Genomic DNA, 20,739 nt, shown 5'->3' on the forward strand with positions numbered 1-20,739 from the left:
CAAGATAAGCTTTTTGAAATGGTGCTGGAGAGGCACAAAGTAGTTTCCCTTTCATTAGTCCTGTTCAGTTTGACTGGTGAACATGTTTTGGGAGAATAGACATTACAGTAGCTGTCGTGACAGCTGCTATATTAATCTTGGAAGCAGGGATTGGGATGCAGTAACTCAAGTTACAATATTTAACTTAATACTTTACTTCCTGCCCTCCTCTTTTCTGTTTTCTTCCAGACACTGCTCTTACAAGATCCCGCCTTGGCAGGAGCAGATACTTTGTCTAAGTCTAGTCAGTGGTCAGAGAGCACTGATCTGATAGCTATTGCTGTTGAACACTGGAGAACAGTGAGGACTGGATGCATGTTTTGAGACTTGAATGTTCATTCTGTTTGAAACCTTCAATTTAGGGTTATATTCTTGGCAGTAATTTTTTTTCACTTCAGGGTAGGGTTTGGTTTGCAACTCTAAACATGCAGAAGGTTTACCTCGGCATCTCAGTATGTTATTTCATCAGCAGTATCTGTTTCATTCTAGGTCAGATCTGTTCTTTGTTCATATTTTTCCATTTGACATCCATATGATGCTAAAGAATGAGTCCCCACACCTGGCAAATCCAAGAAAATTGAGTGAGAAGTTCCTTGCAGAGTAAATATTTCTTACGGGCAAGGCCACTAATAAGATTTAAATTATTTGGGGTTTTTAGCTTTAAAATACTTGGGGGTTTTAATCACCTTCATTTCTTGGTCTTCACTTGATTCTGCTGTTTTTCCTTGTACTGGTTCTGGCAAATGCATTTTTAAAGGAAGTCATCTTGCCTACTCGTCTAAATGGTTTAATTAAATCCTTTATTTTTATTGACAAGTATTGGGATACATATTGCACTGGTGCTTTGCCTCTGGCATCTTGACCACAAGTCCGTCTTCAGATATGAACTATTCCTTTTCCTTTTGAATTTATCAAATTATTATTGTTGTTTTCCAAAGGGTTGACCAAGGCCTTTAGTTTCTGTTTTTATTTTCAGCTAGTTTTGGGTAATAATCCTTCATGTCAGCATGTATGTGCCCTGAAGTGAAGGGAAGCTAGCAGTTTGGCTTTATGGAAGCTATCAGTTACTTAACATTAAATGATTTTCTTTATTTCTTAAGGACTGCAGTAACATAGAAATCCATGTAAACCTAAGGCTCAGTCTGAAAAAGACTCATACAAAAAACCCCACAACCAGCCAACCAACCCTGAAAATGCCCAACTCCAAAATCCCCCCAAAAGAGAAAGTTTGGTTTCTTTATCTTTTCAGAGAGCACTGATGCTACCTGTTATGTTCCAAAACTGCTAAAAGGATTTTTTGAGCTTTAAGCTGACATGCTGGACAAATCCCCTGCTGACATAACTATGCTATTGTAGAATAGTGGAATTGAATCTTTAATTCTTCGATTATTCTAGTTATTCTAGTAGTAACTCTGTTTTAGTGGATTACTTTTTTAAAAATACTGTAGAATCAGGGTTCAGCTTAAGTACTTCAATTCTGGCTTTCAAATAACCAAAATTTGAGTTCAGCTTGAAAAGACTGTCTTCAGACCTGTGTATGTCTAAAGCATGCCAGTGAATAGGATTAAGTGAAACATGAGGGGAAAATGGCCAAACATACTGAAATGACCAATGCAATTTGAGGTATGATTATGCTTGCAAAATACAAGGTATGTTTATAGGTATGACACTGCTTGTCTTCAGGGTCTTTTTGTAAGACTGTAAATAAGTATCTGAAACACTTCAGAACTCCATTCATTTTAAACAAACAGAAAGAAAAGGCAAAAGAAAAAAATTTTTTTACATGTTTAGCTGAATTTTCTGTGGTAGTTAAACCCACAAAGTGCAACGGGCTTGATAAAATTAAGTGAAGAAAAAGAAATAAGAAATGTTCCAGAATTATTTACTGCATCAAGAATCCGAGGATCTTCCCTAATATTTGCCAGTTCACTGCTAAACCTAGAAATATCTTTCATGTCACCTGTTGTCAGAGAATTATGTGTAATTCATTTACATATTAAATATGAACTTTCTTCCAGTATTCAAAAGCGGCAAATAATTCCAAAGAATTGGAAGACTGTGAGCAAGCTAACAAACTGGGAGCAGTTAACAGTACCTTAAGGTATGCTGTGATTAACAACGGTCCAAAATTTGTAACAAAGGAACATTTCATTTTGTCTGTCTTGTTTTTACAATGTGCTAGTTTTTGTTCTTCATTCTTTCCATAACTCATTAGAAAGTAAATGTGAAATGATGCAAGAACATCTGAAGGTATTATGTGATAAGTAGACTTCTTGTAAGTACACTTTGATACCTTTTTCACCTTCAGCAAATAGTATCTTACAGCATCAAGACTCAGAAGAAACTTGCAAATAACCCTACCTTTTTTTCTATTTTTTACCAGTATCAGTCTTCGTTCTTGATGACTGTGCTGGATTAAGGGGTTCTGTCCTGCTCTGTCTCTGTTACACTGATGCGCCTGTTTGTGATCATTCAGTGAACCAGGTCAGGGAGCTTGTTGAGTTATTTGTGTTGTTGGCAAAGTTATTTTTAGCTTGGATCAGTTCCCTGATCTTACTTGTTGCATGGCGCTGTCAAGGTTGGGTGGGAGGAATTCTGCAGGATGGTGTTGCCCCTGAGTAGGAAAGTGTGTGGAACAGCACTTAGGAAAACTTGCATTCTACTAGATTCCCCACCTTTCAAAAGCAGAAATAGAAAAATCAGTTCTTCACTGTTGATGAAGAGGCATAGTGCCTTTGACCACAGATTTCAGCAGTTCTACCTGATAGAAATGTTGACACTCTTTCCTCTGTCATCTGACAAAATGGGACTGCTATGAAAGAGTGACTGCTTCTGCCTGGTTTGTGGTGTTATAAACCAAACTGGGCAGAGCCCTTACCCAAGTTTTTTTTAGGAGAAGTAAGAAGCTATTAAATTTCCTCCACCACTGTAGAGCAAAAGAATGTGAGGTTAAGTACACATATGAAGAGCTAAAGAGAATGTTTTTTGCGAGAGTAAGATAGACAATTAAAGCTGAGAGAGGATCTTGTAAGTGCAGGAAGAATTTGTGCTTTCTAGGCAAACCTCCATGTTCTCTGCCTAGCAGTGCATCATCCTCATGGTTTTGGATTAATTTTTTATATCATCTGTATTACTTGTGATTATCAAATCTTGTCTGCTAGTAATGACTGGAAGTTCCTCACTTAATGCCAAGTATGAGTGTCCTGTTGTGATTTGGCAGAAGGTTGGAAATATATTGTGTTATGGAATTGCCTGTGTTTGTAGAATTGGGCTAGTACTAATTTGATCAAACAGAATAGGTTGTTTTCATTATTTCAAAGTGCTTCACTGCGCCCTGGAGCAAAATTCCCAATCTTAACTGCTTACATTTTGCTGTCTGTGACGTGGCATTAGTAGTTCTGTGCCACATAGAAGAAAGCATTCAGCTTTTGCACTGTTTGTGTTTCATAGTATGGGAACTTCAAAGTACTTATCTCTGGTAACAGTACACCTTTGAAAATGGAATACCATTATTATTTAAAAGGCTTAAGATAAATCATATTCATAGCATAATTTAGCTTAGAAGGGGCTTTTAGACATCCAGTCTCCCACTAAAAAGCAAGGCTAACTATTGTAGATCTCATTGAAAGTACAGGTTATGAAAATATGATTATTCCTCCTCTCTCCCCTGTCCTAAGTGACAGCTGCTAAAGGAGTATTTTGAAGTGTTAAAAATGCATGCTATGAAAGTATTTTACCAAGCTCCTGCTGAAGGAAGTCACTGCTGCAGCACAGTTTGTTCAGATAATGATGGTAAAATCTTTCTTGCTGTCTTAACATGAAGATGACTTTTTAAAGTATTGCAGTTGATGCCTGCTTGAAATTCTCTGCAACTGACAAGCAGTAACTCCATGTATTCTTGAGTCTCAGATACAGTAATTCAGAATGCAATTTCACGTTAACTGCTGTATGTGGATTGTGTTTCTTTCAGTAGCTCTTACTAATGTTGTTTATTTAAAAGTTTAAAATCAAATATATTTTTTCCCCCTCAGTAACCAAAGTAAGGAGGCTTTCATTGACTGGGCAAGATACGATGATTCACAGGATCATTTTTGTGAACTTGATGGTAAAAATGTTTAAGCTTTCTCACAGTGCTTGCTTTATTTGCTGTCTCTTTAAAAACACAAAACATTACAGTTGCTCTGTAAATAACTGTTTTTAAAAAGTTTTAATTTTGTGCTAAATAGAAATGTGACAGTTCATATCATCTTACATGCAAAATATGCAATTTTTTATAAGGAAAGTTTGGTAGTTTACACAGTGCACATTCACTGTAGCTGCCTCTTGGTATAGTGAACAGGAGACTGATGGAAATAAAAAAAAAGATAAATGGGAGGGGTTAGCATCTAATTTTTAAAAATCTCACGAAAGAAATTGCATCTGGCATAAATACAGCACGAATTTCTTGCAGCTGGTTGTTTCTTGCTACTGTATTATTTTTGTTGCTCTTCTGTCTGTGCTTAGACTGAGTTTGTTCCTCCTCCTGCCTTGCTATGTTTCCAAATGATCTCTGCACTAAATTCACCTGTTATCTAAAAGGACTTCCTTGTTGTTAAAATACTAGGATACTAGATTGTGTCTTCCTTCTGCTCCACATATGTAAATCTTTTTATTTGCTTGTAATGGTTGAAGCTCAAAGGAATATTTTTCAGAAAAACATGAGAATTGCCAGGTTCAGGAATGACTGCTTAAAGGGCTTTCTAATAAGTACCTTAAAAAGCTGACTATGCTAGGAAGACTTAGAGCATAATAGAAAGTGTTTTAATCTGCCTTTAGGCTAATGTTTGGAGTCACCTGAGAAAGTAACAGCTGTGGTGGACTTTCCAACTGCTGTTCTCTTTTAGCACTTCTGCTGTGCCTGATCTGTGACAGTTTTCCGTATAAGCTGTGTCTGTAATAAACAGTCGGTGAACGTTATTGTGGATCTGAACTATTACTTGCAATAAGCTGCAGTTCTCTCCACTGTCTTCAGGCTGCCTGCTTACATTTTCAAGAGGACTCAGTTGAGAAAGGTATAGTTTAGGAGCATTTATTTTAGAAGTAATACTCATTTAAGTGGTTCCTGATTATAACTCCATCTGTCCTTACGTCATGCCCTCCTGAGGGGGGATGTACTGCCCTCAGCTGTGTTTTTCCAGTGCATTTTTTCACATGTTAAGCTGATTCAGCTTATTTGAATAACAGGAAGGTAAGTTGCCCTCTCCCTTGCATCTCCTGGATTGTTATTATGAATTGGCTTATCAGGTCAGTTTGTGAGCTGGAGCAGGGAGACATGAGGGAGGATAACTACTGGGAGTGACAGGAGGATGTAGAAACCCTTTTCTCTTCCTCTGTCTCTTTCTGATGGTGAGAGATCTCTTAATTCGCTCAGCGGTAGCACAAGACAATAGAATCAGTTTTACTTTTTACTTTAAGCTTTTTGCTGGGCTTAATGATAAACTAGATAAGGGAATTGATCTAGCTGAAAAAACCTTCAATAGCTCAGGTCAGCTTTCCACCTTTCTGTTGCACTGCCCCACAGACTCTCTTTTATATGGATAATGAGAAGAAAAAGTGGAGACCTGAGGTGCCCAGGAAGTGTAGGAACTACTTAAGTCAGGCATGCTGTCAAAGAAATAAATAAAGCTGTAATTTGACATTATCTCATCTGGCAGTCACTGTCTTGTGTGTCTTTTGTGTGTCTCTTTTCTTTGTTCTTCCTGTTCTTGCTGAAGCAAGGCTTAACTGCTTATGAAGAATCATCTCTTCTTTTTAGAGCAGTTTCCACTTTGTGGTGGTTTTTTACATCTGAGGAAATATTCAGTGGCAGTGCTTGGCTTATTCCTATGAATAAGTCTCTGGACTACTGGCTTATATTGTATGTGGGGTTTTTTTAAGCATGAGTTGCTCTTGACCTAGAATTTCAAAGAGGAGGGAATTCTCCCTGGTTTTTACTAGTTGTAGCTCAAAACTTAAGATTCTATTCATATAGAGGTTTTAAGCAGCAAGAGTAGTATTTCACAATTTTCTTTGGATATCTTGCTTGAATTTGTAGTGAGCTTCAGAGATGAAATGCATTGAAATAACATGTTTTTTGCCATAACCAATAGAGCATTCTGCAATATGCTGAAAGTTTCTTCATTTAAGCAATGTGATCCAGATTCTCTAGCTGTATACAAGGGCTTGGGGGGGGGGGAGGGATTTAGCTAATAAATATACAATACATATCAACTACAAGATGCACTTCTTCGCCTTTGTCTTTATTAAGAAGCCCTTTTAGCAATATACCCACCTCAAAAAAACAGTCCTTCCAATGAAATACTGCCAGGCAAATAAACCCTGAATTTGAAGCCCATTTAAAACAAAACACTGTTTATATCTTAGCATAGGGTGAGAGAACATATTGCATGACAAGTGTGTTTGGTGGAGTTGAAGAAGCCATGTGGGTGTTCAGAAATCGTAGAAATTATGGCCACATAAGAGACTTGGGAATAAATTCTCTACTTTTGAGCTTTTTGTTTGCTGTATTTTTATGTACAATCCACCTATAATCCAGCCAGAAGATAGAATAGTATTATATATAAGACCTCTTACTTATATTAAAATCTGTGACTGTTTTTTAAGATAAAGTCTGTCTTAACTGATGAGTTAGAATATGTAACAAAAGGTTTCCTGTTTAGATGAGAGATCTCCAGATGCACAGTATGTGGATTTGCTTCTGAATCCAGAACGTTACACTGGATACAAGGGGCCCTCTGCTTGGAGAGTGTGGAACAGCATCTACGAAGAAAACTGCTTCAAGTAATTGGAAGGGAGGGGAAGCCTATCTTTTATATTTGCACTTCAGTTTAGCTTAAAACTGATTTTTATGTTTTCTTATTTTTTTAGGCCTCGATCTGTTTACCGTCCTTTAAATCCATTGGCGCCTAGTAGGGGTAGGTCTTGCTCGTTTTATTTTCTAATGCATTTCTTTTAATACAGTGACTTTCACAATAAAAGTGATACAAATAGTAGCGTTCGCTCTGTAGATGTGCTTTCTGCTTTTTTAATTTGCTCTGTAGCAGTAGCTGTTCATGTTCAAATACTTAGATGAAGATTTGTGAGATTTGATGACATACATGCTTAATATTATTGCATAGGAATAGGTGTATTAATGTCAGGGGAGCTAATGTGAAAACTACAATACATCTCTGTTTAGTAAGTGTCACAGTAACTTTCCAATATGGATAGGAAGGAGTTAAAGTTCAATAAAAAAATCAGCACTCTGTGTTCTTCCCTTGGTTGGCTGGGGGTTGTTGCTTGGTTGGGTTTTTTTCTAGAGCATTATCACTTTAGCTCGTAGTCATTGTGGTATAATGTAGCTTTACAGTTTTCATCCATAATATTTAGTGTATTACAAATGTACAAATAATTGCATTATTTGAAGAAAGAGTGGATACTTAGGAAGGCTCAGTTATCTGTAAGAATGGGTAAAAAAAGTGTGCTGGTGACTTAAGGTTTAAGTATTTAAATTTAAATGGAAAACTATAACCTGGTGTTGCAAATAAATCGACTTCCTCCATCAGTGTGTCTCATTTCCCTTAAAAGTTAACTATTAGCCAGCAGATTGAGTTAGAAAACATCACTACACATTAGGAAATTGAGATAGCTTTTAGTAATTATAACTATTAAGATAATATATTGCTGGTGTACACAAATAAAAAGAAGTTCAAGAGAGTTAAACTCGGGGGTCAGAGTTTCAGAAAGGAACATGGGTAATATTGTTGAATAATATGAAGAAGATGACTCCTAATCATCTTTCTGAAGGTAAGACATAGCTTTCTGGAATGTGCAAATAAGCTGCTACTAAGATTTCAAATTCTTAGTGACTTTCATTACTATTATTTGTTTAATCTCTGTGTTGAGGAGAGGAAGATGGAAAGTAGCCTACGTTTTATAGATTAAATATGGTTTCTTGCATTTATTGCTTTCTCAATGTTTGTAGTAAAGCCTGTGTTTCATTACTGCTTTGCTGTGGAAATAATCTTTTTAATGCTCATGGATTTTTAAATTTTGTTCTGTTTTGTTTCTTTTTTTCCCCTAAGGAGGAGATGATGGTGAGTCACCTTGTTTTGCTTGACTTGCAGACATGAAGTAAACATTGAAAGAGTTTTGGATATCTGATTTATTCACTTTATTGCTCTTGCATTAAGGGGCAGGAAAGCTATGATTTTAGGCAGATGATTGATCAGAAAATGTTTTTATTGAGATAATGCTTTCATTTGGAGTAGGGGAATGAGTGGATAAGAGCAGGATACAGTTCTGTTGTTGATTCTTATCCTTGTAACAGAATATGTGTTGTGATAATGTTACTAGCAAGGTAACTGGAGATGCATAGATCAAAGGATTCTTGGGTCTCCTGCTGAGCCTGGTTGATACTGATGTCAGATTACTTAAAAGAAGAGGGACAGTTTTTTTTTGTACTTTCTTGAATGTCCTTGATTTTGGGAAGGTGGAGAGAGAGTGGGGAGAAAATTTGGTCTGTCTACAGTGAGACAGACTAAGATTTTTCAGTCAGCTGAAAGCTCTCAGACAAAGACCTAAGCCTACAGGAAATCTTCAGAAAACAGTCAAGATGAAGGCTATCAGATATAATTACACTCTTCAATCATGTCTTTCACCGCTAGCACATCTAATCAGGCTTGTGCTTCTATACACTTCTGAATGCCTGACCAGCAGCTTAGTTGTGCCCATTCTTGTATTTCTTCTATTCTGACCCCCGCAGATTTAAACTAACCTCAGTGCTGAGCCACTTCAGTGTCTCTTCTCACTTTAATAGCTGAGTTATTTAGCTTTATGTCCAGATGGCAGCTAATGTTAGTATGCGTAGTAATTCAAAGCTACTGTGATGTTGAAAATTAATACTCTTCGTTTAACCATATACCTTGTATTTGCAGGAGAATCTTTCTACACATGGCTAGAAGGTAAAAGCTCTTGGATGGGTTAATATAATGTTAAATTCACTAGAGGAACCATTGTAGTAGGGTTTTTTTAATCTCCCCAGATATTTTCCATAGTGTGGGATCCTTAATAAATTGTGCAGAACTTCTGAGTGCTGTTCAAAGAATAGTTTTTTCTTGAGGGTCTTTGGAAATCTCAGTCATTCAGATGGTCTTCTCCTTTAAACGCTTCAGTGTTTTACCTTTTATAAAGAGGGAGTTCACTACAATACCATCTACTTTGAATTTTCTGCTCATTTTAGGCATTTAAATAGGGACATTATTATTAATAACATTGCTAAGACCTTTTATTTATAAACAGCTTTAAAAAAAAATTAAGTTTTTTATGGTTCTGTTCCCAGTATATAAACTAACATGAATATAATGTGTGTTCAGAAGGCAAAGCAATTTGATTTTTATTCATATTTAAATGGAAAACATTATTACAGTGGTAGCAGCAATCAAAATCACATTTTGGAGGTATGTGGAAAAGTAAATGAGTTAAATGTATTTAATTTTAAATTTCATTCTGCCTCTCATAAGCCTTTTACTTGTCTAGTTGGAAATCTCAGACTGGTGCTGTTGTAGGAAAGCATACAAATTTATTTGCTATTTAATAAGTAGTGTTTGTAAATGAGGTCATATCTCAGCCTCACAGATAGGCTTCACCATCAGCTGTTCCTTCTTCCATTTGTGGAGATTGGAGTGGCAGGGAAGTCACCCAAACATACCCTTGAGAAAGGAACAAACTCCTTAATTCCAAGTGTAATCTCTGTCCCTGGGTCTAAGTGGTATTGTAATTTCTGCAATTAAATTCTGCTTTGGCCACACAATGCCATTGCATTTCTGTTTCCACTGTAGAAGTCAGTACCTATCAAAATCATATTTTGCAAGGTTTTGCTCTGTGTATTTAAATTTTCAGTGAATTTACAGTAGAGCTGGGAAGAAATAGTTTTGCTGTTTTCCAATGCCAGAAGGTTTCCTGGGGCGTTTGATGTTTTTCTGTAAGGTTGTTAATTCAGTGGTAGGTTTAATTCTAATTAGGATGTGCCACAGTATAGTTCTGGCCTCCAGAATGTTAAAATTTAAGGCTATTTGAAATTTATTGCTCAAATCTTGTGAGCATCGTATTTTTGTGTGGCAATTTATCTGTATTAGTTGTCCATGCTTATTTGACTGTATTTATTAGAGCACTAAAATACCAAGTAAGAAGTGTCAAACTTCATTCTTAGTACTGCTTTGTATAAAAAAAAAAAATTAAGAGGTAAATTTTTCCCATGATGGATATAAGGAATTATTAACAATAGTTAAGTGCTGTAATTGTAACTCTTGAAATGTTAACAATGTGGACTTGCATTACTGAAATATCAAGGTATATTCATTTTAATACATTATTTCCAGTATTTAATTTGGGGCCTGTTTGCCTTTTTTCCTGGATAGGTCTTTGCCTTGAGAAAAGAGTGTTTTATAAGCTCATTTCTGGACTTCATGCTAGCATCAACTTGCATCTGTGTGCAAATTATCTTCTTGAAGGTAATTTAAATCTATTTAAGATTGCTGGATGGAATTCTACAATATCTGTAATATGTATTTGTTGTTTTCTGATTATTTTTTGATGTGTAGTTAGTTGTTTTTTTCATTCTAAATATGTAGCTTTTACTCACCCCTCACCTGTTGGTTTGTTTTTTTTTCCCTCTGTATAGAAACATGGGGGAAGCCTTGCTGGGGACCAAATGTGAAGGAGTTTACTCGCCGCTTTGACCCTGTTGAAACAAAAGGAGAAGGACCAAGGAGGCTCAAAAATTTGTATTTCCTGTATTTGATAGAGCTGCGTGCTTTGTCGAAGGTTGCACCATACTTTGAGCGTTCATTTGTTGACCTTTACACTGGAAATGGCCATGAGGATGCTGAATCTAAAGCTCTCTTACTGGATATCTTCAGGGACACCAAGTAAGGCATAGGATTTTTTTTTTTTTTTTTTATGAATTGTTCGAAATTCTCATTTATATTCACAAGTGAGAACAGATGAGTCCTTGACAGGATAGGACAAAGAGGAGAGTGGAATGAAGAAATAACATTAAGTAATGGGAGAACAAGAGGAATTTCTGTGTTTGACAGGAAGAGATGAATATTTTTCAGTTTGAATATACCAGTCTTTTAAAAACAAAAAAATTAAACAAAAATTCCCCTCCTCCCCCAAACCCCACACGACTCCCTACTACTCTCTGTTGCTTTCGCTGATTCTTCGGTATAAGCAGTGAGTAATCCAGCTTTTATCACAGACTTAACTTCTGGGGTTTTAGCCATCCCTTCTTTCTTCTGTTTAGTCTGTAAATTTTTTTTAGTTTGGTTCCTTCTTGCTAATTTTTGTGATTTGTAACATTCTGTGTGGTTTTGTTGCTGTCCCTGCTAATCTTGGTAGGTATTTGAAATGCAGTCAAACAACAGTCGATGGAAAGGTGAACATTTAAAACAGTTGCAGTGTATATTAGAAAGAAATCTTGATCAGTGGAAATGGAGTGAAGAAAATTCTCAACAAAACTGTAAATAACATATTTCAAGTTACAGTGATTGGGCAGTAGAACTGATACCATTCAGTAAATTCTTTAGAGCTACTTTGTAAAAACTATGAACTCTGAAAAGTATTGCATACTGATGGCATCAGCTGCTCACCAACCTTGATGGACCACAGTATGTCAGCATTGGGGTTTGGTTTTTTTTTTTGCATTTTGTCTTTATTAGGTCCTTCCATATGCACTTTGATGAAAAGTCCATGTTTGCTGGAGATAAAAAAGGAGCCAAGTCATTAAAGGTAAAGCTTTATTTCTGAATCACATCCAAAATACCCATTTTGGAATTAAGTTGTCTTGTTTTAGAAAATCTCTCTACCAACCAGAAATGTGCTGTTGCGAGGCAAAAAGACTGGTGTAAAAACTTAGAATCATATCTGAGGCCTCTTAATTAATTTACATTATAATAAATGAATATGAAGTGTTGTCCTGAACCAAGCAGACTGAAGTCTCTGGTTTTAGTGCCTTGGGTCTGCCATTAGGACTGTGGTGAGGCAAATGAGTTGAACTGGATTACCAGTAGACGCAATGGTGTTTTTTAAATATTATCTGTTTCACATCGATATAGAATCATAGAATAGTTAGGGTTGGAAAGGACCTTAAGATCATCAAGCTCCAACCCCCTGCCATGGGCAGGGGCACCTCTCACTAAACCATGTCACTCAAGGCTCTGTCCAGCCTGGCCTTGAACACTGCTAGGGATGGAGCATTCACAACTTCCTTGGGCAACCCATTCCGGTGCCTCACCATCCTCGCAGTAAAGAACTTCTTCCTTCTACCCAACCTGAACTTCCCCTGTTTAAACCCATTGCCCCTTGTCCTGGTGCTGCAGCCTCTGGTGAAAGAGTCCCTCTTCAGCATCCCTGTAGGTCCCTTTCCAATATTGGAAGGCTGCTAAGAGGTCTCCACACAGCCATAGTGATATCTGCTTAAAGAACAGATGTCCTATGTAGTATAATATAATGCAATATAATGTTACACTTAATATCATCAGAAAAGCATAGTTCCTAGACATGGGTACCTAATGTGAATGCTGTCACTACCTAGCAACTTCCAGTGTTACCATGTGGGAGTTCAGATTGGTATGCACTACAGTTCCACAGTTGGAGTGTGGCTCAGTAAAAAAAAGTCTGGTTTAATACTTAACACTTTTAATACTTATCTCAGTAATAGTGTAGAATTTCATCAGCATTAGAGAGAATGCTATTAGAAAGGTGCCATCATCAGCTCAGCTAGTGTTTTTTCTGGCCTTAAATATTTAATTGAAATCATCTTAATTAGTTCTGTGCTGTGCTTGCTTTTGCTCTAACTGAAGCTGCAAAGCAGCAAGCCTACCCATAGATTTGGATAGGAAGTGTCTTTTGTGAATTGTGACTTGTTTTCCCGCTCGTCAGAAAGATGAGTTGGTTCAAAAGGGATTTGAATAATAGAAGAAAAATTGGGTAGGGACACAGATACAGTACTTACAGCTCAGAACATTTTGAGATAGTTGGTAGAAACTCAGTGTATGACCCTGAATGTTCTGTATTTTGGGGTTTATTTTGGGGTTTTTTGGGGGGTTGTTTGTATTTATGGAATTAACTGTTAGCAGTGTCTTGTAAACAAGGTTCTGGGTTTACGTGGGCCTTGGTTATGGCCTGACCACAAAAGTAGAGGTTTTTTTCAGCAATGTGCTCTTGTGGCCAAGAAGGCAAATGGCATCTTAGGGTGCATTAGAAAGGGAGTGGTTAGTAGGTCAAGAGAGGTTCTCCTCCCCCTCTACTCAGCCTTGGTGAGGCCGCATCTGGAATATTGCGTCCAGTTCTGGGCCCCTCTGTTCAAGAAGGACAGGGAATTGCTGGAAGGAGTCCAGCGCAGAGCCACAAAGATGATTAAGGGAGTGGAACATCTCCCTTATGAGGAGAGGCTGAGGGAGCTGGGTCTCTTTAGCTTGGAGAAGAGGAGACTGAGGGGTGACCTCATCAATGTTTACAAATATGTAAAGGGTAGGTGTCAGGATGATGGAGCTAGGCTTTTTTCAGTGATATCCAGTGATAGGACAAGGGGCAATGGGTGTAAACTGGAACATAGGAAGTTCCACGTTAACATCAGGAAGAACTTCTTTACTGTAAGAGTGACAGAGCACTGGAACAGGTTGCCCAGGGGGGTTGTGGAGTCTCCTACACTGGAGATATTCAAGGCCTGCCTGGACAAGTTCCTGTGTGATGTACTGTAGGTTACCCTGCTCTTGCAGGGGGGTTGGACTAGATGATCTTTTTAGGTCCCTTCCAACCCTTGGGATTCTGTGATTCTGTGATTAGTACTAGAGAATTGATGTAGTGGTACTAGATTAGTTAGCCTTGTGTTTTTGTAAAGCTAAGAGATACTTTAACTTAACCTTTTTCTTTTGTTTTGTTTTGTTTTTTAACGGATAGGAAGAATTCAGATTGCATTTCAAGAACATATCCCGCATAATGGATTGTGTTGGATGTGACAAATGCAGGTTGTGGGGCAAACTACAGGTACAGTCTATTGTGTGGAGGGGGAGGTTAGAAGGTAAGCATTTGTTTCAGTCTGCCAGGATGCCCGTTCCCTTAGCATTCAGACTTTCTGTACATGGTTGATACTTGATATCCGCATATCTTTAGTTCATTGCTAAAAACAGAGTTCAAAAAAAAGGGTCATTATGTTTAGCCAACAGCTGTTTAGTTTATTAAAAGCTATAGTTTATATTGTCAAAAAAAACAAAAAGGGAAAGTATTTAAACCAGATGCTTCATGGCAAAGTTTTACTGGCAGTCAGTATTGTATCTGTATCTGTAGAATCACCTGCGGGAAGCCTTCCTGGAAATACAGCACTTGCTTAGTTGTTAGAAAATCCTGTGTGGGACTTAACTGCACAAACTGAGGCATAAGAAAAAGAAGCAGTTCAGATGTTCACAATTTATGCAGAAGGCAGCAAATGAATGCAGAGGTGCATAGTAAAGCTGGAAGTTGCAAACCAGTATCAGTTTCTGGACACTTACTGTTTTCATTTTATTAATAACAAGATTTTAAACATCAAGAATAATGTTAAGTCCAGACTGAGAATAGTTGTTCCTGGGAGGTTTCTACTGTACTGTATATTCCTCTGTAGCATTAAGCTTATCAGAGTTCAGTTTTCAAAGACATTTATAACATCAAAAATTTGATGGTCTCAGCGGAATTTCTGGAGTTTTGCCTGCTGTGTCCTAGTGAACACTTCTGATCTGTTGTTTATCCCTTCTCACACAAAATGGAATAGGACTAGGTTCCCTGACCTATAAAATTCTCTTGCAGCTAGCCTTAACCACTTTTTGTCAAAACCCAATGTTTTTTTTCTGTTGCCCAATTAAAAGAGGAAATAAGAATAGCTTCTGCTGTTCTATTTCTGTATAGAAAATAGGAATTGAAACTGAAACTGCAGTGTATGCCCCTAGGACTGGAGGTGGAAAAAGCAGAAGTGTGATACCTCATAATAAAATCTAGTTTGACTTTGAAGGGGGAGGGAAGAGGATAAGGGGTGATCTGATCCAACAGCTCCCGTCGCAGCAGAGCATCTGTAAAGCAAGGCGCAGGAGGGACTGGAAGTCATGTGACAGGCATGTTTTCATATGCATCTGCTGTGCTTGAAAATAAAAGAGGTGGGAAGAGATCAAATACATGAGGATGAAGAGCAAGTATACCTGAGGAAACAAATGTTAAAGTGACTGAACCTGGTACATAGTCGATGGCAAGCCATTTGCATTAGTGTCCTTGTTGGTGCATAGTTCTTTGGGTAAAGGGAGTGTCAGTATAGAAGAATTGCCTGGATTAGTAATTTTTTACCTTTTTTATGGTTTCCTGAGGGTTTGGAGGAGTGATCTTACTGCAAAAAAAAAAAAACAAAAAACCCTGCACCTTTTTCTTTGTAGACTCAAGGCTTAGGAACTGCTCTGAAAATCTTGTTTTCTGAGAAGGAAATACAGAGCCTTCCTGAGAATAGCCCATCAAAAGGTTTTCAGCTCACACGTCAAGAAATAGTTGCTCTTGTAAATGCCTTTGGAAGGTAAGTTCATACCATTTGTGTTGTAGAAAAATCATACAATTTCAGTGTCAGCACTCATGTTCTATGGAAAGTTGGCACTGTACAGATAGCTTTAGCTTTTTAAAGGCTGAATTAGTGTTACTGATAAACTTAATGCCATCAGACTGTGTATGTGAAGTGTTGATATATTAGCCTTGGTCATCATTCTGTGTTTGGATCTAATTTATCTTTCTATCATAAAGTCCATCTTGTGAGAGCTGGATTTAAGTCTCCTAAACATCCGTAAGCCTTAGACTTTATGTTCTCCTTTTTGGCTGTGGACTACAGCTATTCCACATTTTATATTTGTTTTAAATGCGTGCATGTAAAATTTAGTGAAAAGGAAGAAAAGTACTTGGGAAACTTCTTTTAACACTGTCATTTTAGCCCTTAGCCTTTTGGATATTTGTGTATGATGTAATTATTGTTAAAACTTTATCCTATTCAAGTGATGAAATAAATTAACAGCTTTAAAAGATGTATAGAACTTGCTTTGTTCATCATGCTGGTTCCTCACATCTTGAATTTAACAATCAGTTCCTGTTTAAAGGAATGTAATAAACATTATTACCTCTGCTTAGAGTTTTTTACATGTTTAATGAAGTCAAGACCATTAAGTGTGTGTATATATATGGTTTAATCCCTATAATATAATACATAAATATAATGGTGAGCCAGATCTTTCGAGAGAAAGTAGTATCTCCAGTGTGTTCTTTTGGAACAAAACTGTTTGTTAAAGACCAAGCAAAAAGCCCCTGCGGAAGGATGGAAGGTGATGATTTGCACTTCTCTTTCATAGTTGACTTACTAATACTGAAGGGGTTTTGTTTTACAGGCTTTCCACAAGTATAAAAGAGCTGCAGAATTTTAAAGTTTTATTACAACAAACGAGGTAATGAAGGCCTTTGCACAACTCATTAGTGAAGACCATTTACATGACTGCATTGAGCAGAAGGAACTGATCCTTACAGGACTCACATGAACTGAAAAAGTAAAATCGAATACCAACTTGAATATTTATGTTTAAGCTACGAATGGTTATTAATTAGAGAAGATATTTATGAATGAAATATTATAGTTTTTAAATGTGTAAATTATGCTGATCTGTTTAAGTTCTCTGCTCACAGTCTGTTGTACTGAAACTTCATAAATGTTCTTATTCCCTTGCCTTTCTGAGACAGTTGTTTTATATGAAAACATATGTACCTTTCCCCTGACTTGGCTGGTTCTGAGAGAGGGTGTTCACCTCTCCCCAGTACTGAGCTTCAGTATATTCTGAGGATGGGGTTATGCTGATCCTGGCTGTCTGAAAGAAGAAAGGAGGGGAGAAAAAAATAAAATAAAAAAGGAAGTGGGGCTCCTGTTGAGTTCTGCCTTCTCACTGTAATAGGAAACTTATTTAATGGAAATTGGCTGAGCAGAGATTGCATTTCATACCGAGCTCTATTGCATCGTGCTGATAGCAACGTTTTTTTTCCTTTCATGCTGCTTTTCACAATTTCCTTTTTCCTTTAAAACACCTGCCTTGTCTCTGGTTCAGCACAGCTCAGAGTGACTTCTCTGCAGCCCCCTGGCTACCTGCATTTGCTTGGGGGCGCAGTGGTCCGGTGGGGAGGTGGTTAGTGGAGCTCTGCTGGCTGGAAAGCCTCAGTCAATCAAATTTGTATCCACCACATTTTATTTTCTAGTTTGTAATCACAGGTTCAGTTTCCAGAAATGGTCTTTTTGATGTCTGAAATGTTAAAATAGCACATTTCAATCTTCGAGCTGTGGAAATAGATTTGCTCTTTATGGGTTATGTTTTAGTGCTGTGTTTATAAGGTCAGTGCACAAAGTAACAACTTTTTGTAGTGACTTTTAAAAAATGATCCTTTTTAAAATTCATTCACACTGACATTTACCACTGCATACTCTATCTATGCAATCCCTAACTGTCTTCTTTAAAAGGATATTCAGTGTAAAAAAAAACGGGTATGTTAATAACATAACATTCATAAAATAAGAAATTACTCATGTATCGTTGTCCATAGATGTCAGTGGTAACTTATCATTGTCCAAACCAGAATCGAGAAACTGATTAGTAGCAACCAAATGTTGGTTTAATTTGAAATGAAGTAATAAATTGTTTTAAACCAGCATGTTTCAAAGTGAAGTTACGAATGTGGGAAGTGCTGGTACAGTGTAGATGCATCTCTTGTTTTTAAAACAAGTCTTCACAAAATAAAGTGCTCTTAAACATTTTTCACCCTACCAGGTATTTAGTGCCCTGTTTATATAATTGACTGTAACTCTGTTGGCTTCAATAATGTGGTCTTCTACAGCTGAGATTGTCTGAAAGCTGGAATATGCTCTATGTCTTATGTTTCCAGAGTAGCCTCAAATTTCTACCTGACTGGAAACATGACAGATTATCCTGCTGGCACTTGCTACTAGAAAGAATATTGTTTTTCAAGGAAGTCAACCCTCCTGAGTCAAACTGGGATAAGAAAGAAAAATAAAGGAAAAAATAAACCCAAACCAAACCACCAGACACCCCCAAAGTTTTGGTGGTAGTTTCACAATTTGGCAATGAACCAGTGGGAAGTTTCTGTTTAAGCCAGTAGTTAACATGGTGTTAGAGAAAGCTGATGCCAGTCTTACCTAGCAGCTTCTCTTGCCTGTGGGCACCCATCTGTGTCTGAGCACATCACCGCAGGCTTCCTCTTTCTAGTTAGTGGAGAAGAGCGGGTGATTTCTAGGTGGCTTCATCTGGCTTATTCTGAACTCTGCATTTGCACCCTGGAGTTCATTTTTCTCCATTAAAGTAGGAATCTGGGTAACTAGCTCAGATGTGAATAGCTGTGTTTGGTAAAGGAGTTACCCCCCAAGTGTCCAACTCTTCCGAGTAGTTGTATATACTGACAGCGTAGTTTTCAGATGGCCATTAATTCTTTGCCTTTTGGATTGACCTGCAAAGGCTAGAACCTGTAGTCTCACTTGTGAGAAGAATGCTGTATAGTCGGGATTTATCTGTGTTGTTATGTATTATAGTGCCTAAAGCTTGAGGCAGGATTTTCTGGTTGAAAAGCAAGTGTTGTCTGTGCTGCCCCAGGAAGGACCTGAGTTTCAGAATTGTTTCTTTCCTTTTCCCCCTTGCTTTATGGGGAAAGTGAATTGCTTCCAACCTTATCCTGGGAGTGCAACTTGCTACTTTTTTTTCCACCTGTGCCTGGCTAAAATCTACAGACACTGAAGCAGCACCATGTACTGCCATCATGCACTTGCTCATGGGATGGGAATGGTCCTGGACACACGCTCCTTGCAGCCCTCATTGGCACACTGCAGACAGTTTAATGTTAACAGTTAATGCTGTTGGGTAAGGACATAGAGATGGGAAGCTTTTCTTTTCCTTTGTCTCATGAAAACGCAGGGTGCAACTGACCAGCAAATTCTGTGTGTGGGTTAAGTAAGTTCTTTTGCATTTGAAGGTACATCTGGCTTGGTGGTCAAATAAGGAAGGCGTTTCATTTCACTGTCATTGTAGGAATAGGACATAAGATTTTTCCTGTTACAAATCTAATTGAAACAGTTTTCCTGTCACCATCTTTTTTTACTGTATTTGATGTACATTCTGTGACGCTGCTGCCTATGAAGTTTTGCCATGTGAGTCGAATGGCTTAGTTCTTTATATGTTAAGTTTTAGAGCTGTTTTTATACTAATGAACAAGGTTAGTTACACTGCCCGTCACTTGTAAACTGTTTCAAATTCCAGCTCTCTATTGGAGATCAGCTTGTCAACATTGTCTGTTGTTCACTTTAAAGTACATTTCCTTGAACAAATGACCCAATGATTGTAATCCCAGAGGTAGCAGGAAGACAAAGACAAAGCACATTTCCTTCTTCCCAAGTCATGAAGACTTATGTGAAATGGTAAAAAAGACTTGGTGGAAACCGCATAGGTAGAATGTAGGGCACTGTTGCTGAGCAACTTCCTCTCCAGTGCCTGAGGAGGAAGGTGAGAGTACAGATGCAAACCAGTGAAAATAGACTTGTGTAAGCTGAGCTAGGAGGAGTGGTTCCCTACTTCAGCTGGAGACTTGTGCTATATGTCATTGTATGTATATGAAATACACTGTGCCACACTTTCTGGAGTTGCGTTTGGATGGTTGGGTTGCCTTTATGTGACCTTGCTTTGTGCTTTTCTGGGAAATGACCTGCAATATGTTGTGAATAACCTAGATGCTTATGTTTACAAAGTAGCAATTGGCAATTCGTCACCTGACAATTCCTCCATATGGCTAGCCTAGGAAAATGTAATATTTATTAAAACCAGAATCAGTGTTGGAACTGCTTACTGAGATCTAAACACTTCCCAATCTTTGCTATGTTTGAAAAATCAAATGCAAATTAAAGTATTTTCTGCTACAACCTCTTTTTGTGAATGTAATTTTTTGATTTTCATTTGAATTGGGTTTTATCTTTTACCTTTTCATTTACCTTTCAACTACATGTGGTAGAAATCAAGTAAATTATTTACATGTCAGCAGTTTAAACTTAAGATGATGAGCAGACTTTTGTTCTCACTTTAATGCCATTCAGAAAGTGAATGTAATCTGTGTGTCTGTTGCTGTTTACAGTGCATTGTGTGTGGGCACATCAGAAATTCACGTCCCAGAAGTATGTTTCTGCATGAACATGACGCAGTTCAGCTCTATTTAAGTTCAATTGGTCTAAGAGGCAGAAGGGTTACGTTGAAATGAAGCTGGGTCTGTTCTGTCCTTTTCCCAGCATAGCTTATAACATCAATTTTGTTAATATTTGTTCTGGTTCGTTCACCCAGTGGGACTCTTCATGTGAAATTATTTCCCTTACAGGGTTTCTGCAGTGCTCAGTTTCATTCCACATATGCATTTGTAACAAATTATCTCCGTAATAAATGTGATAGACACAGTTCATCCCCAGTTTAGGTGGGTAAGTACCTGTTACACAGGTGGTAATAATTACAGTGATATAATTTAAGATCCTACTTTTCCTATTGCTGTTTAACTCTCCTGTGGTTGAGAGTATTTAACTCATTGGTGTGTTTGGTTATA

The 20,739-nt window shown here is 37.6% G+C and overlaps 1 protein-coding gene across 2 annotated transcripts in view; it reads left to right on the forward strand.

Annotated features, from left to right (window-relative positions):
* ERO1B (endoplasmic reticulum oxidoreductase 1 beta) overlaps positions 1-20,074 on the forward strand; it is a 32,443-nt gene extending 12,369 nt beyond the window's left edge. Inside the window, exons 5-16 of one of the 2 annotated variants that reach the window (XM_065680223.1) lie at positions 2,058-2,140; positions 4,071-4,144; positions 6,738-6,858; positions 6,946-6,992; positions 8,142-8,153; positions 8,994-9,020; positions 10,476-10,568; positions 10,739-10,985; positions 11,778-11,847; positions 14,020-14,106; positions 15,516-15,649; positions 16,503-20,074. In XM_065680223.1, the coding sequence (XP_065536295.1) occupies positions 2,058-2,140; positions 4,071-4,144; positions 6,738-6,858; positions 6,946-6,992; positions 8,142-8,153; positions 8,994-9,020; positions 10,476-10,568; positions 10,739-10,985; positions 11,778-11,847; positions 14,020-14,106; positions 15,516-15,649; positions 16,503-16,563 (1,056 nt within the window). In that variant the 3' untranslated portion in view covers positions 16,564-20,074. The remainder of the gene's footprint in view (positions 1-2,057; positions 2,141-4,070; positions 4,145-6,737; positions 6,859-6,945; positions 6,993-8,141; positions 8,154-8,993; positions 9,021-10,475; positions 10,569-10,738; positions 10,986-11,777; positions 11,848-14,019; positions 14,107-15,515; positions 15,650-16,502) is intronic. The other variant, XM_065680224.1, reaches the window with a different exon arrangement.
* The last annotated feature ends 665 nt before the right edge of the window (positions 20,075-20,739 follow it).

This window comes from Lathamus discolor, chromosome 5 (assembly GCF_037157495.1).
Source record: "Lathamus discolor isolate bLatDis1 chromosome 5, bLatDis1.hap1, whole genome shotgun sequence".
NCBI lineage: Eukaryota > Metazoa > Chordata > Aves > Psittaciformes > Psittacidae > Lathamus > Lathamus discolor.